Source organism: Neurospora hispaniola (assembly GCF_033458365.1).
Source record: "Neurospora hispaniola strain FGSC 10403 chromosome Unknown B0T23scaffold_2, whole genome shotgun sequence".
Lineage (NCBI taxonomy): Eukaryota > Fungi > Ascomycota > Sordariomycetes > Sordariales > Sordariaceae > Neurospora > Neurospora hispaniola.
The window spans coordinates 3,399,986-3,416,445 of record NW_026944407.1 but is presented as its reverse complement, the minus strand read 5'-3'; the positions used below and the strand labels follow the sequence as shown (position 1 = coordinate 3,416,445).

At 51.9% G+C, this 16,460-nt stretch overlaps 3 protein-coding genes across 3 annotated transcripts; 2 read left to right on the top strand and 1 right to left on the bottom strand.

The window, feature by feature from the left end:
• The first annotated feature begins 1,709 nt into the window (after positions 1 to 1,709).
• B0T23DRAFT_86828 (uncharacterized protein) lies at positions 1,710 to 3,373 on the top strand. The gene is made up of 2 exons (XM_062841912.1): positions 1,710 to 1,745; positions 1,860 to 3,373. The coding sequence occupies exon 2, from the start codon at positions 1,948 to 1,950 to the stop codon at positions 3,280 to 3,282; it is 1,335 nt and encodes a 444-aa protein (XP_062695826.1). The 5' UTR covers positions 1,710 to 1,745; positions 1,860 to 1,947; the 3' UTR covers positions 3,283 to 3,373.
• Positions 3,361 to 6,491, bottom strand: B0T23DRAFT_451800 (kinase-like domain-containing protein). Its single transcript, XM_062841126.1, has 2 exons — positions 6,112 to 6,491; positions 3,361 to 6,054 (listed from the first exon to the last, which is right to left on the bottom strand). The coding sequence occupies exons 1-2, from the start codon at positions 6,264 to 6,266 to the stop codon at positions 3,465 to 3,467; spliced, it is 2,745 nt and encodes a 914-aa protein (XP_062695825.1). The 5' UTR covers positions 6,267 to 6,491; the 3' UTR covers positions 3,361 to 3,464.
• Positions 6,492 to 6,672: 181 nt separating this feature from the next.
• On the top strand, positions 6,673 to 8,885 carry B0T23DRAFT_333539 (Nse4 C-terminal-domain-containing protein). The gene is made up of 2 exons (XM_062835766.1): positions 6,673 to 8,157; positions 8,213 to 8,885. Exons 1-2 carry the CDS (start codon positions 7,053 to 7,055, stop codon positions 8,404 to 8,406), a joined length of 1,299 nt encoding a protein of 432 aa, XP_062695824.1. The 5' UTR covers positions 6,673 to 7,052; the 3' UTR covers positions 8,407 to 8,885.
• Positions 8,886 to 16,460: the final 7,575 nt, after the last annotated feature.

The window sequence follows — 16,460 nt, the reverse complement described above, 5'->3', positions numbered from 1 at the left end:
GTTTTGTCTGTTTGTTTCCTTTTTCACTTCTTTCAACCGGGTCATTGTTCGGGATTTCCCATCTTCACATGCATGATGAAACATTTTCTTTTGTTTTGTTTTCTTTTCAAAAAAATCTGTTTCTTGAGTACAGGGCAGAGGGGCTGCTCCAACATGTACAAATCATATCGCCGAAGAGAAGACCAAAGGGGTCTTCCTTTTACATCTACAAGCAGTTGTTATTTTCAATAACACCAATTTGAGACGTCACGGGGTTGCATTGAAGTTGACGATAGATATTGGGGAAGGTATTCGAACACAAAACGTGATGGTGGTAAGAGAGAATACCTCGAGCGAAGTCACATATAGCTAAGTATTCAAATGATATTACAGAGTGTGATCGAACTGTCAATGCTTTGCATATTACCGTTACGTTTGCCGATATACCAGGCCATTTCTCTTCATCACTAACATAACAATAAATTGTACAGTCTACATTGGTAGATTCGGAGCCCTGTTCGTGCGAGGTAGCATCACTCACACGCTTGGACCCCTTCCAAACCGTGTATACTTGCAGCACATTAAACATCGTGTCACCGACAACAATACTCCAGTCCTTGAACTCGGCTGGCGCGGATAATTTCCTCTGTCAGTTGAAAAGTCTTTCACCAGCTCTGGAATCTTCTGTTCAGCTTGATTCACTTTCCACGGTCTCAAGTCCAGGGTATATGACCAGGGAAGTCGAGGCTGAAAGCTGAAGTGAACCACCAGTTCACTCCAGACACTTGGCAACGCCATATACTTACACAGTAGCCCCAAGGCCATATTCCGCATCCCCGCCCATTCCGGAAGGTGTCCTATCCAATACGATACACATACTGCGTAAGCTGCCGTCCAAATTCCACTCATATTTCGAAACGGTTTCCTTGCAGCAAAAGAGGCGCTTTTTGGGGGCTTGATTTGCTTCGGACCCTTCGCAGATTCGCAAGCAGTTGGAGGGTTAGGGATACCCTTGCGACTTTCAAGATTGGCCTGGCCTTGGCCAAACGAGTGGAGAAGAACATAAGACGTGATGATGGTCAAAGCTCCTTGCTATGTATCTTGAAGGGTACCTCTGGTGTAGTGTACGTACCTTTTTCAATGCCAAGACTAGACGTCATCGCCAATTCCACAAGAATCGGGGTTCCATCAGACCGAGTGGAACTTTGTAATCGATAAGAGCTCCGCGACGGGACGGGACCTGACCTGACCTGGATGGAGCTGCACTGGAGGCCCGGCGGGTGAGGTCGGGTCAGATGGATGGAAGCACGGCTGTTGTTGCTTGATATCATGTGATTGATGACTGCCGAAGCTAAACGGGATGGAAGATGGATGGAATTGAGAGATAGGTACGGTAGATGTCGGTTGAGGAGAGATTGTGAAGAGCTGGTGACAATTACTTGCAAGACGAAATACAAATTTGGCCTTTGTGATCTCAAAGCTACCTTCCGTCTTGATGTAGTAGTCTATCTGTCCTTGCCAGCTCCATGGTGTGCTTGTGACGGGAAGCGCAAGCTGTGGACGTGGTCCGTCTCCATTTTCTCCATCATTGCGGCCGTCGATCATCTCACTACGTCCGTCCCCGCACCTTTTCTCAATTTCCACGTTGCGTCGTCCCCTCAGTTCCTCTCGGTTCTCCTACAACAACAACAACTGAACAACCCAAACGCCCTTCGCATTGACTACCTAGACTAGACTGGGTCGGTGCCAGCTCTGAAGCCAGGTCGGTAAGCGATTTGCAATCTCCATTCCCCCAATCCCCCATTCCCAATTCTAAAATTCCGAACCACCACAAAAGCCAAGAGAACCCAAACACTAATCTCGCCAAAACCTCGAAACAGACGCGAGACTAGTGTACACACAGACTACCAACTTCAACCTAGCTCCACGAAACAAAAGTAACGACAAAGTCACAGTCCAAAAAGCGAAATGAAGACCACCCTCACCCCTGTCGCCAGGGCCGCCGCCGCCACCGGCCGATTCTCCGGTTACGGCCACGGCCTTCGCACCACCACCACCACCACCCCCTTCGTCCTCCGCACCGCTGCCGCCGCAGCCGCCGCCCCGACCGCCGCCTCCGGGCTCATCTTCCGCCGCCACAAATCCGGTCCCTACGGGTACACCCAAGCCAAAGCACTCGTCTTCTCGCGCTTCGGCGAGCCCGCCGACGTTTTGTCGGTCCACCAACACTCCATCTCCCCTTCTCTCCCCGACGGCTCCGTGCTCATCCGGGCGCTCGCCTGCCCCGTCAACCCCGCCGACGTGAACACCATCCAGGGAACCTATGGCGTCAAACCCAAATTCTCTCCGCTGCTGGGGACCTCGGAGCCGTCGGTGATTCCGGGGAACGAGGGGTGTTTTGAGGTTGTGAGCGTAGGAAACGGGGTGCGGGGGCTGAAGAAGGGCGACTGGGTGATCCCGGCGACGACCGGGTTCGGCACGCTGAGGACGCACGCGCTGGTGGAGGATGCGGACAAGAAGCTGATGAAGGTGGGAGGGGACAAGGGCAAGGAAGGGTTGACGCCCTTGCAAGTGGCGACGGTGAGCGTCAACCCGTGCTCGGCGTATCGGATGTTGAAGGATTATGTGGACTTGATCCAGTTGAGCGTGGATGGGTTTGCCAAGGGGACGGCGAGTGGGGGAGCGTGGTTCTTGCAGAATGGAGCCAACAGCGGAGTGGGCCGGTCGGCGATTCAATTTGGTAAGCTTTGGGGGCTGAGGAGTATCAATGTGGTGAGGGAAAGAAACACGCCCGAGGAGACGGAGGAGTTGAAGAAGGAATTGAAGGAGTTGGGCGCTACGGTGGTGGTGACCGAGAATGAGTTTTTGGATCGCAGCTTCACGCAGAGGCTGAAGGACGAGTGGACGAATGGCGGAAAGGATCCGTTGATGTTGGGGTTGAACTGTGTCGGCGGAAAGAATGCGGCGCAGATTGTCAGGAGTCTGAGTCCCAAGGGTGTGATGGTTACATATGGTGGCATGAGCAGGCAGAGTTTCCCGTTCCCTACGGGGCCGCAGATCTTCAAGAGGTTGAGGTTTGAAGGATTCTGGTTGAGTGCGTGGGCCGAGGAGAACCCGGAGGAAAAGAAGAGGATGATTAATGAGATTTTGGAGCTGATGCGCGAGGGCAAGTTTAAGGCTGCGCCGGCGCAGGAGGTTACCTGGTCTTGGGATACGGAGGAGAAGGTGTTGAAGGATGCGGTGCAGGGTACCCTTGAAGGATTCAGGAGTGGTAAGGGTGTCTTTGTCTTTGGTGAGACATGAGTAGTGATGACGATTGAGGGGGAGTGTGTGTGTGCATAATCACGGTATGTAGAGGTAGATCTATGGGTGGACATCATGATGTGAATGCTTCATGTTACCTCATAACGCTGACTCCAGTCTATGACTATGTGCAAAACAAAACACATCGCTAACCAATCCTCCACACAAATATCCTCCTCCCACTACGTCCGGAAAGCCTGCATGACTCCATGCAACCGATCAATCATAACCGGCACCAGCGCATTCAAACTATCCTCCATAATCTTCTCCAAATTCCTAATCGCCTCCTCCTCGCTCAGCTCCAAGTGAAACCTGTCCCTAACCTTGAACACTGCCTTATCCGGCTCCAGCTTGATATCCGGAATGTTGGCATCCACCATCAGACTAAAGAGATTCAGAATCAAATTGCTGTTTTTTCGGAGGGCACTATACGCCAAGAAGCAGTACTGCTTGAACTGGCGATAGTGCTCCGAGTTGACCCCGCCCATGCAGTCCACCATCTCTTTCGATAGCTTCATCACGGGGGCAAACGGCTTCGGGTCGCGGCCGAGGATGTACCCGAAATCGGCATGGAAGAAGTGCCCGTCGGGGGCCAAGAGGAGGTTGTCCAAGTGGCGGTCGCCGACGCCCAGAATGTACGTGATGACGCAGTAGCCGGCGCACGACCTGACAAAGGTGTCGAGCGTTTCCTTGCGCAGGCCCAGCGGGCCGTTGCTGTCGGGATTATTTTGCTTGAGGTAGGCGAGCGCGGCGTTGTTGCCGTATTTGTTGAGGATGCCCTGGAAGGACATGGACGGGACGAACTGCGAGAGGCCGGCGCTGGTGCTGGTAGCGAGAATCTTGTAGGGCGAGAGCTTGAGGTCGAGGTTCTCCTTTTGTAGGAGGTCGTCCATGAGCATGATGATTTGGATGACGAGCTGGTCTTGGCGGAGATCGTCGCCTGTTTTGAAAATGAGGGGGTACTTGGTTCCAGAGGTGGTTTTGAAGGCCACCTTGATGGGATGGAGGGAGGATTTGAAGACGATGGTCTCCTCCGGGATTGCGCCCGTGATCATGACCGAAGGGTCCAGTGGGAGTGGGAGCGGCGGGTCGAGGGTGACCAGCTCGTTCTTGGAATCGGCCAAGAAGTGCTTGACCCGGTCGGTTCTTCTGGCGATAGACTCGTTGGCCTCCTTGACTTCTCCTGAGACTTGAGAAAGGATACGGATCCACTCGGCCTGTCGTTTGTATGTTCTTCTCTTCTCCTGGCCCCCCGGCTGCTTGTCAAGCTCGGCCATGAAATCGTATGCAACCTTGGTGTAGATTTCCCTGGCATCTTGTCCTTGCTCGGAGCTCCTGTCGTCGATTTCGACCATAACATACCAGTAGAAATAGTTGCCGAGCGTCAGACTTGACACGGCCCTCGTTATCAAGAAACTGGCCAGGGAACTATCCTGGGAGACGTCTTGACGGGACTGTGGCAATATGTGCTCGTACTTGAGCGCCTGAACCAGCTGCAAAAGATACAGCAGCAGCTCGTTATCGTCTGCTTTCCGTAAACGTTTCACTGCGAAGGCTCTTACGGCCGAGTTGCTGAACGTCGGGCCCAGCAACTCCAGCGCATCGTCCACGTCGATATCAGTCCACTTTTCGAGAACTACCACAGCCGACCTTGCTTCTGACGCGTCGAGCCAGTTGACTGACTTGACAAACTTGGTGAGAGCCTTTTTGTATCTAGTTAAGTGGTATCGGAATTTCCAGATGAGGTCCTTCTCTTCAGGCGACAGACTGTGGGTTGGCGGGTAGGACATGATCTGGTTGAGTTCATCTCTGACTTTAGCGTTTGGTTTCAGGTCTTTATCCAGAATACCGTTGCGATGCTGACTGCGGACAAGTCTTCGGTGCTTGCTCTCGGCTGGGTTGTCCCTTGCGCCTACCTCCGGATCGTAAACTCGGATCAAGCGGCCTGCGGAGGTTTCATCGTCGGCATCTATGCGGCTGATTCCCGGCCCAAGCTGAATATCTGGTGTGGGCTTCACCATGAGACCCGACTGTGAAGACGATAGATGCTGGAGCGACGAGATGGGTGGAGGTGGATACTCGTGATCTGCAAAGACAACGGGGAAGTCAAATCTGGGCAGCTCGACAGTCAACAGAAAGTCGGACGGCACTGGGATTGGTTTGGAGGCATCGGGGTTGGCACTGGCGAGAGCTTCCTGTTGACGCTGAATAGCCTTGAGCCTGAGGGAAGATTTGGCCGAACCATATCCGCGCTTTTCGATTACCCTGAAGGCCAGTTGGTCGAGCCAGTCGACACGGGGTATCTCTCCCATCTCGTGTTTCTTGAGAAGGTCCATCAAGCGGTCGTACTCTTCGGCATCGTTGTCCACAATGGATGAGGGAGTTCCCTTTTTGCTGGAGCCCACACCGGACCTTCTGGGTATGAAAGCAGGAGTTCCGGTATCATCATTGCCATCTGCTTGTTTGTGTCGGTACACAAAACACTGTTGACGGCCCTTGTACAGTTGGTTGTCTTTATCGAACAAGGGCAGTGTGGTGCCACCAAAGGGAATGGCATGACCATGAGCGCCTTCGCCTCCGGTTGGAGAGAGGTCCCAGAGGGTGATGGCCAGACGGGCATTTTCGGGGAGAGTAGAGTAGTCGATGGGCAGGGTTAACCACTCGGACCATTTGCGCTCATTCCGGAACCACTTGTAGGGTGTTTGGACGGGAACAGTCAGAGGCTTGGATCCGGCCCAGACCTGGACGGTGACATAGAGGTCCGAGTGGGGACTATGAGAGTTGATTCAGTGGCCATCTTCTCGGACAACAAGAAAGAGGTGGGTGTACCTTTGGTTAGAGCCAACATGTCGCAGGTCTGGCCTCTCAAGGAGAGTGCTGAACGGGATGGGCGTCTCTTCTCCCTCAAGACTCATGATGCGAATCGAGACGGGATAGTTGAGCTGGTCGGAGCTCGCAAACGAAAAGGGCTCCATGATGGGCATGGTTGCAGATACTTCGGGGAGTGACCGTCCCCGGAACCGAAGATGAAGCACGTTATGGGATGTGTAGGTAGAGAGGTGTAAAGAAATGGAATGAGGAGTCAGGCTGAAGTCTTTGAGAAGATGAATGTGATATGTTGTACGACGGGATGAGTGTACCTCTAGTCTATCTACCTGGTGTACAGGTCATTTCACCCACTACCTATGACCCCGCCGCCTATAGGGCTGGCAGGTGTCACATGGAACGTAGGTATCATAGTAGGAACCGCAGTTACAGCGGCTAACAAGGTTCCCCGGGCCCTGGCAGCTCCACCCCGCGAATCGGCCAGAAGGGGATCCACCTTTTTCTTTCGGCGGGGTCCACTCCGGCTTTGCTCCCACTCACTGTAAATCGCGTCTTTCTCTTTGGAGGACGCGTCTCCTCTTCCATCCTTCTTTGCTTGCTTCCACTCTCTATTTTCCACGCTTTCACTGTCTTTTACCTCTACCTAGTGCTCGGGTTTCCGTTCAAGTCGGGAAGAATTCAGTTGTGTTTGTGTACCCGATCTTCCGTCTTCAACCACAGTCGAGGCCCCGACAACGAAATCCTGGGCTTGCTGTCTACTACCATCATCTCTTTTCGCCCGACGACAACCATTCCTCACACGACCGAGGTCTGTTGATATTCATTTTGACATTGGATAGGCCCAAGGACCTATCGACCGAGGATCATTGGTGCTTTGTCGGCTTATCTGTACACTTTGTACCTACCAAAACACACCGGTCACCCCGTATCCCGCAAACACACCCATGTCCGACGAGGATATTTACGATGCCTCCCCTCCGCGAGCCAGAAACCTGGAGGTGAGGAACAAGGGCAAACGGGTCTCAGACAGCCATGAAGGCCCCTCGGCAACAAGGCGGCGTATCAGGGACCCATCGCCGCCCAACCCGGATGCAAACGGCGACCTGGACGAGTATGATCCTGCCCAGTCCATGCAGGAGCGGCGGCAGATCCAGAGGAAGCTGCGAGATATGCAGAGGGAAATGAGAGAGAACCCCGACCAGTTCATGCAGGACAAGTCCTCGGACGCCTTGATCAACTATTTCGACCAGTCAGACACTATTATGCGCGATGTGAAGCAGACCAACGAGGCCACCATTGATTCTCGCGGTCTAGTCTTCGCTGCCGACTTGTCCGCTCGCAGGGTCCAACGGCTAACATCGGGCAACATTGGCAATGGCATTGATGTCGACGAATTTGTCTCAAAATGCATCACCTATATGCGTCATGGCCGCGGCTTCGAGGACGACGACGCCCCGGAACTTACCAGCACACAACGTCACAGGAGACGACGGCCTGGCCGTGCTGCTGCCGATACTGAAGATGAGGAGGATATGGGGGACGAAGGCGATATGTTGAACTGGCCACACCTGGGCCGTTATGCTGCCGTTCCCAGCGTACGCAGACCAGCTCTGCCTGGCTTCCTCTCGGGCCCTCTGTCCATCGAAAAGAAAGTCCGAAGAATGACGCAGCGCAACGCTCCCTTCAAGATCAACAGCCTTATCGAGGTGAGACCGCAGGAGTTGAGGGCCGAGGACTTGAAAAAGTCCGATAAGAACGACCTTCCATCCATTTGTAAGAACATTCTGGAGCAACTGGAGAACAAACAGAATGCTGCGCAAGATGCCGTGGAATCCCTCCTCAATAACGGTGAGGTGGACGATCCCGAGCAAGAATTCCTCATCATGGAGAAATACGCGCTGCATTCCTCAGGAGGCATTGACCTTCTACGCTTCGTCATTAATCCCCGCTCATTCGGTCAAACCGTTGAAAACATGTTCTACGTGAGCTTTCTGCTACGAGAAGGGGGCCTCAAACTGGAGTTTGACTCATATGGTCGTCCATCTCTATGTATGTTTCTCTTGATTGTTTCCTGCGCCGCCTCCACTAACCCACGTGAAAATAGCCGCCCATGTCCACGCAGACGAGCACGAAAAGGCTCAAGGAAGACACGGCACTACTAGACATCAGGCTATCATGTCGATCGATATGGATATCTGGAAAGACATCATAGACGCTTACAACATCAAAGAACCCATGATTGATCACCGAGAGGAGGAAAGCCAGCAAGGCCCAGGGGCGCAAGGATGGTATAGCTAAAAGAGACTATTGGCTATGTTGGATTTGTGGAGGTGAGGAAGGAGTGTCCCAACACCTCCTGCGGTATGTTGTTCACCCAAAGCCATCGTCCCTAAGCCGTGTCTTTGTCTACCTGTACCCAATAATGGCGATTGATCGAGATATTCACGAGGATTGTAAGTAAGTTACGGAGTGTACCGCGCCGTGCGGACCTCAGCCATGTTTGGCAACCTTATCACAGCAGGGGCAGAACTAGAAGCAGCAGCGAGCTGCACAGTGTGTCTGCTGTTAAGGATGAGAAGCTTCAGATTCGCGGACAAAGGTCTGGGATCATTCAGTAACAGCCCACTTCGAAAATGTAGCAATACGGGAAGGCCTCGAGGCTTGAATGGATTCATCTAGGCTGTGACACCAAAGAGAATTGAGCCCCAAATGGCCGCCTAAATCAACGACGGGCGTGCCGTTTCTTTGTCAGTGCTCTCGCCCACGTTCGATTCTTCAAAGCCGACTAAGCGGCAACTGACCCGTCGAGTCTTTGTCAATGCCAGTTTTTCGAGTGTGATTGATATGCTTAACTTACCCGCTTCCGGCCAGGTTGAATGGCTTCCTTTGAGCATGCGCATGCCACCATAACCGGCTATCAGGAACAGGTGGCAGCAAGACTTCTTTATGCCAGCAGTCCTTTTGGGCCGACGAAAACTCCCAGTCGGTGTCGGTACCATCAATATTGCTCATCTCAACACATTTGCAGCACCAAACATCGAGCAAAATAGCAACACCAAGATACTCAAGGTTCGTATTGCAAGACGTCCGCTAACAGTCAGGAGTGAATTTGCAAGATGTCCTACCCTTCGGATGGGACTGGCCCCGGAGGTGGGTCACCTAACACCCCGGGCCAGTTTCTTAACGATCCGGCCCGTTCTTCAACGCCGAAGCTCCGGAAGAGCAAAGCACGACAGTCCCTACGTATGGATATGAGCGAACCGGAAAGCCCTATGACATCTCCAGTATCTGGACCGGCTGTGACCCGTCTTCCAGCTCCGGCTCTGGCTCCGGCTCCGGCTTCGGCTCCAGTATCTGGACCGGCTGCGACCCGGCTTCCAGCTCCGGCGGTGACCCGGCCTCCAGCTCCGGCGGCGACCCGGCTTCCGGCCCCGGCTCCAGCTGCTGGTCGGCGTATAGTTCCACCTTCGGCCTCAACTACCGTTCCGACTACGGTTTCATATACGGCCCCAGCCTTAGCTCCTACTGCGGCCCCGACTTCACAGACGCCTGCAGCTTCAGCTGGTGGTTCAAAGCCGAAAGAGAAGCAAATGCCAGAGGAGGAGGATACCGGGGCCTATATTTTCCGAAGGATGCAAGAGGCAAAGGAGGCTTCTCGCATCGCAGCCCAGGGCAAAACTAAATACAATCCCCCTGCGCAAAGATCTTACTTCCAGTCGGGCTCTGGTTGGGATGACGTTGTGGAAGATGAGAGCAATGGGGGTGACACGGGTGTGAGAGTGAAAGCCGGGGATAGTGCAGATGTTAAGGTCAGCGAGGACGTGACATCGCTGGAAGATGACTACGTGAGTGACTGGGAAAGTGAGAAGGACGCGGAAAAAGAGAAGCCCAAGTTGCTCCACGAACGGTATGTTGGTGACGGTACCGGCGCTAGGAGAGTCATTAGGGAGATCAAGAAGGCATACGAGTCAGACGAGGAAAAAGAAGATATCGCAAACACTTCAGACATCGACGAGTCTGGCCAGCCTGTTCGTGTCAAAAATAAACACGAAGTGGGGCGCTACCGAGACATGAACAACCCTTTTACATTCAGCCCCTTCACAAGTCAAGAGGGACATAGGGCGGATAATGAAGCCGCTATCGAGGAGTACGACCGGTTGCGGGACGACAATGAAGGGAAAACGGACCCCACCAAACCACTGAAATACAAACCATACGACGAGGGAACGTTGCGTGATACACGGTTCATGGTCGCCCAGTTATCGCAGTACAAGGACCACGCCATAGCCGTGCTGGATGATAAGGTCGATAGGCACAGTATGTTGAGGACGTACATCGAAAAAGCAGGAGACCCTGCGATCCGCAAGGCTTTCAATACCCTGCTGGAGTATTACGACCAGGCAAGCAAAACAAAGATGCGGCTACTCCGGGAATTCCGTGCCCTGCAGATCAAGGTGGATGATGACAAGCTGGCCAAGGAAGAGGTGGAAACATATCTCGCCCAGGCCGAAAAGAGGCTGCAGGATCAAGAGAAATCAGAGTTTGATACGTATCAACATTTGATGGAGGAGAAGAAGTTGAGATCTATGGACCAACATGAGCTGCAGAAACTCCGAGAATTCAAGCAAGACGCGGACAGGCAACGCCTTGCAGCGGTAGCCTTGGCCACACACACGTCCGAGGCCAAGATCAAAGGCCTGGAGGAGAGAATCAACGAACTCCAATTTGCAGAGCAACAAAGGGAGGACGACATCGAACATTGGCGGCAAGTGCAAACCGATCTCAAAAAGAAGGAGGATTCTCTATCTCGCTTGCAGGAAGAAGCTACTCGCAAAACCGAGCAGGCCGAACAGATGTCGGAATCCTTAAACCGAACGCTGAACGATATCATGGATACCGCGGCAGCGCTTGGCGTTCCTATCAAAGGCGGCGCCGACCCTAATGACATAGGCGCAACAATCCTTGATGTCTTCGATAACATATTGAACCTGTACGAAGACACCGAGCAACGACTTGTTCAAACCGAAGAAGCCAAGGACAAGGCAGAAGCAGCGGCCAAGGAATCCGCCACACGATCCCGCAGTGAAACAATCCAGAAGCTCACGACTGAAAACAACAAGCTTAAAGAACAGAGAGATGAGCAAAAAAGAAAGGCCGACACGTTTTACCAGAAACTCAAGAAAAAGGGATGGCTTGAGCCGACCGAGGATCCATCGGCGTCACTTGCCCTCGACCAGAAGTCGTTGAAAGACCAACAAGACCGCTGGGAGTCTGAAAAGAATGCCCTGAACCAGCAAATCACTAATCTCAACAAATCGATCGAAGAAGCCAATGTGGCGCTCAAGGACATGAAGCTTATGCAGGTGGAGAGGGATTCTCTGGTCGATCTACAACAACGTCAGGAAGGGGATATCAAAAGCTTGAACCAACAGGTTCTGGACCTCAAGCAAAAATTGGCGGGTAAGGCCAGCGCCGGCGCCGATCTGAAGGATATTCAGTCTTTGCGATTGGAGAACAAGTCTTTGGAAGACCAGCGACAGCGTGTGCAAGCCGAAAAGGAGGTCTTGCAGCAGCAGCTTTCTCAGACGAAGGCAAGGCTTGAAAAGGTGGAGGCGACCCTCAAGAATACGGCGTCGCAAAAGATGGATTTGGAGACTCAAAGAAATGAGTGGTCCAAGACGAAAAGAGTCCTGGAGGAAGAGATCAGCAGCCTCAAGAAGGAGCTTGACTTGGCCAGGAAGAATTCCGCTGCACCAACAATCGTCGAGATCAAACCGGAACCCAACATTGCTGAAAGCATCACTCGCGTCGAACAACTCATGAAGGAGCAAAAACCTCAACTACCGCTGACTGCACGCGACTTCGTCCAAGGACTGGTTGCCAAGTTGAAGGATGCGCAGGGACACAAGGACTTGGATGCCAGTGAGGATGTCATTCGTGAATGCATCGGCCTTCTCAATCGTGTCTTGAAGGAGCCTGTCTTTGATGAGAAGGACAAGGAGATGCTTCAGACTTTGCATAATGAGTTGAATGAGGCTCTGAGAAAGGGCAATGAGGACCGCGAAAAAAACGCGCGGTTGCAGAGCATCATTGACAAATACGAAGGCGAAAAGGAAAGCCTTGAGAAGGAGGTCAAGGTTCATAAAGACGAGATCAAGAGGTTGAAGCAGGAGATCACTGAGAAGAAAACCTCATTGGCAAACAAGCAGCAAGAAAGAGAAATGCTCAAGGAAAGCTACGAAGAGCAAATCAAAAATCTCAATGCTGGCCACAAAAAAGCTGCTGCAGAGCTGAAAGTCAAACACCAAAACGAGCTGACGCAGCTCAGAAAGGACGGCGACTTGAAAGAAACCAACCTCCTGCAGAAGTTAGACACACTCAGGCAGCAGAATGAAAGTGAGAGGAACAGGCTTCAAGCCGATTACGCCGCTGAGAAGGCGAAGCTCACGAAGGATATTGAAGCTCAGAAGAAATTGATGGCGCAGAAGGAGAAAGATCTTGCGGAGCTCAAGTCCAAGAAAGAGAAGGAGATCAAGGAGCTCACACAGAAGAAAGACGTTGAGATCGCTACCCTCAAGTCCACCAAGCAAGTCGACATGGATCAGCTTAAGAACCGCCACCTCCAAGAGACTGAGAGCCTTCGCAAACAGCACCAATCTCGAGTGGGAGAGTTGGAAAGTGAAATCGCAACGATCAAAGAGAAGTATAAGAAGGACCTGGACGAACTCTCCCGCAACAATACCAGCCAGGACGCTATCAAGCTAAAGCAACACGAAAACGAACTCGCCAACTTCAAAGCGAAGTATGAACAGGAAAAGCAGCAGCTCGCGGTCCAGCACAAAACCGAGATGGAAAGCCTTACAGATCGGTACAACGAAAAAGAGAAGCTTGCAACCCAATACCAGGAACGTGTTCAGGCCCTGTCGGCGGAGCTCGCAGACAAGAAGACTGCGCTAGCAGAGTACAAAGAGCAGCTATCGGCAAGCAAAGCTCAGCTTGACAAGCTCAAAGCGGATCACGGGGTCAAGGTTGATGAGTTGCAAGCAAAACTCAAATTGGAAGTCGCCAAGGTCACAGCTGATTATGAGGGCAATCTTTCGGAGCTCAGGACCAAACATCAAGGCGAAGTCAACGACCTTAAAGTTCACCATCAAGACGAAATCAAGAAGTTGACGGCGGGACACAACGAAAAGATCAGGAACCTTGAACACCGTATCAATGACTTGAAGGCTGAACTCAAGCAAGATAGGGCAGAATTCGATAAAAAGAAAGCTCTCCTCGAGGGTGAGGTTGCAACTCTCCAGGGGAAGGTCGATGACAAGTCCTCCAAGTTGAGCTCCAAGGAGGCCGAATTCAATGAGCTCAAAAAGCTGAACGAAGCCCAGATTGCCGAGTTGAGAAAAGATGTCGCCGACAAGTCCAATTCCTTGCAGGACAAGCTTGAAGAGCTCAGTGACCTTAAAGGACAGCAAAAGACTAGGATCGAAGACTTCAACGTACAAATCAACGAAAAGATGGCCCAGTTGTTGAAAGCCCAAAATGAGCTCAAGGCGTCACAGGCAAGCCTCAACACCACCACTACAGAGTACGACGCCAAGATCGCCCAACTAGAGAAAAGCCTCAAGGAAAAGAAGGATGAGCTGAAGAGAAAAGAGGGCGCCGCAACCAGCTCGACGGAACAAAACACGCTCCAGCTCAACAAGCTCAATGACGATGTCAAGGATAAGCAGAAGAAGTTGGATGAGCAACAGGCTGAACTCAACAATCTCAAGACAAAGCATCAGGCAGAAACCACAGATCTCAACCAGACCATCAAAGACACAAAGGCCAAACTGAAACAGAAGGAGACTGAGCTCATCGATCTGAAAAAGAAGCACAAGGAACGGCTTGATACGCTGGAAAAGAGTATCGCTGAGAAACAGACCACGTTGGCTCAAAAGGAAACCGAACTGGAAAATCTGAAGGCTCAGAACCGAACGAACATGATGAATACCAACCGGGAAATTGGCGATAAGACCGCCGAACTTCTGAAGAAAGAAGGCGAGCTCAGGGACCTCAGACAGAAGTACGACGATGCCCAAAAATCGGCCGATGGAAGTAAGGAGAAAGACCTCGCAATTGCACAATACAAACAAATCATTGCGACGAAGACGAGCGAACTAGAGCAAGCGAAGAAGGACGTCGCAGTCCTTACCAAGGACGTTAACGATCAGAAAGCCCGACTTAAGGACCTTGAGAGCAGTGTTTCCATCAAGAGAGCCGACTTGAAGAAGAAGGAAACTGAAATTGCCGATTTCAAACGACAGTACGAAGAGAATATCAAAAGGCTCAACAATGACCTCAGTAGCCAGAAGGCTACGTTGACGGCCAAAGAAAATGAGATTGCTGCTCTAAAATCCGGAAACGCATCCCGCCTCAATCGCGACATCCAAGAGAAGACAAGTGAGCTGGCGCAGAAGAACCAACTGGTTGCGAATCTAAAGGTACAGCTCGATGGCCTGCAGAAGAAGCAAAACGACCTACTTCAAAAAGGAAGCGATGCCGCCAAGCTTCAAGCCGACATCGACTCGCTCAACAAGAAGATCAGCGAGAAGAGACAGAAAGTCACTGAGCTTGAGGGCAAGGTCAACAAGCTTAATAGCGAGCTCGCGGAAGAGAAGGCGAGAGTGTCCAGGCGCGACAGGGAGATTACTGACCTGAAGAAGGTCGTGTCCGACGAGAAGGCCAGAACCACCAAGCGCGACAACGAGATCGTTGGGCTTCAGAGTAAGCTGGATGCCAAGCAAGCCTCGAAAGAGATGCTTGAGCAAGATATCAAGGATCTCAAGGCGAAGCAGGAGAAGGAGGTTGCCAGTCTGACCAGTCAGATTGTGGCCAAGAATAAGGAGATTGTGGGTTACGAGCGCGATCTCAGTTCCCTCAAAGCGGACTACCAGAAAGAGACCACCAAGTTGAAGAATGAGATCAGCCAGAAGGAGAAGGAACTGGCCGAGATCCAGAAAACCAACAAGAAGCTTAATGCCGATATCAAGGAGAAGGAAGCCACGCTGACGACCTCCCAGACGAAAGTCAAGGATCTCAAGCAGGAAGTCCAACAGAAGAAAGACCAGATCAAGGACTTCGAGGCTCAAAACGCTAAGCTCCAGACTGACATTGAGAACAAGAAAGCCGAGATCGAAAAGATCAAAGAGGAGAGGAGGACGCTTAACACCGAGGCGGACAAGAGCATCGCCAGGATTGAAGGTCTTGAACGCAAGATCAAAGAGCTCACCGGCAGCTCCGCAGAGAAAGAAGCCCAAATGAAGCAATATCAGGCCGACCTCGCTGCAAAGGCGGAGACCGAAGCCCGCATCAAGCAGCTTGAGCGTGATCTCGCCACCAAATCGGATTCGCTGGCGGAGTTCGAGAAGAAGTACAAGCGGGCCAACATGGATGCCAACAACTACCGCAGCTCGTTGGCGCACACCCAAGGCGAGGTTGCCAAGCTGGAAGAGGAAATCAAAACGACCAAGGGCGATGTGCAGTATTGGGAGGATCAGATGATCATGAATCAAGAGGAAACTCAGAAGATCCAGGACCAAGTCGACAAGTTGAATATGGATGTCAAGGACAAGAACAAGATCCTGGAGGATCACGAGAAGGAAATCAAGACGCTGAGGGATACTGCCAAGCGGCTTTCTCAGGATCTCGTGAATAAGAAGTCCGAATTGGAGGGATCTAACTCTGAGCTTCAGCGTGTCAAGAACCAAGTTGCTCAACTCACGCAGGACAATAAGGACCAACGGGTTGTGGTCGACACGAAAGATGGCGAAATTAGGAAGTTGCAGAGGGAGGTTGATGATCTGAACACCCATGTGATGGACAAGGGAGACCAGCTGATGAAAAGGGGCGAAGACATCAAGAAGCTCCGGGATGAAATCAAGAACTTCAAAAAGGACATCAGTGACCACGAGACTACTCTAGAAGAGACGATGGCCGAAATCGAAAAGCTGTCGGCTGACAACAAGCAGCTCACCGATGCAATCAGTAGCTGCAAAGACAAATTGAAGCGATCTCAAGCCGAGGTTGATGCTCTCAACAACGACATCAAAGACATGAAATCCACCAAAGAGAAGCTTAGCCAGGATGCTGAAGCCAAAGAGACCGTCCTAGCTGAGAAAACGAAGGAGATCCAAGCCCTCAAAGACAGCATCGATAGGTTGAACCAGGACATCAGCACCAAGAACGCCACCCTGGATGACAAGAGGGAGATAATTGATCAGCTCAAGGACGATATCAAAACAGCCAACAGCACCATCGACACGTTGAGGAAGGAGGTCAACGAGAAGGATGCCAGCCTCGCTCACAAGACG

Coding starts and splice junctions, on each gene's coding strand:
- B0T23DRAFT_86828 (XM_062841912.1), top strand. CDS start 1,948: ATGAAGACCACCCTCACCCCTGTCGCCAGGGCCGCCGCCGCCACCGGC.
- B0T23DRAFT_333539 (XM_062835766.1), top strand. CDS start 7,053: ATGTCCGACGAGGATATTTACGATGCCTCCCCTCCGCGAGCCAGAAAC. Junction 8,158..8,212: donor ATATGGTCGTCCATCTCTAT/GTATGTTTCTCT, acceptor ACGTGAAAATAG/CCGCCCATGTCCACGCAGAC.
- B0T23DRAFT_451800 (XM_062841126.1), bottom strand. CDS start 6,266: ATGCCCATCATGGAGCCCTTTTCGTTTGCGAGCTCCGACCAGCTCAAC. Junction 6,055..6,111: donor CATGTTGGCTCTAACCAAAG/GTACACCCACCT, acceptor CAACTCTCATAG/TCCCCACTCGGACCTCTATG.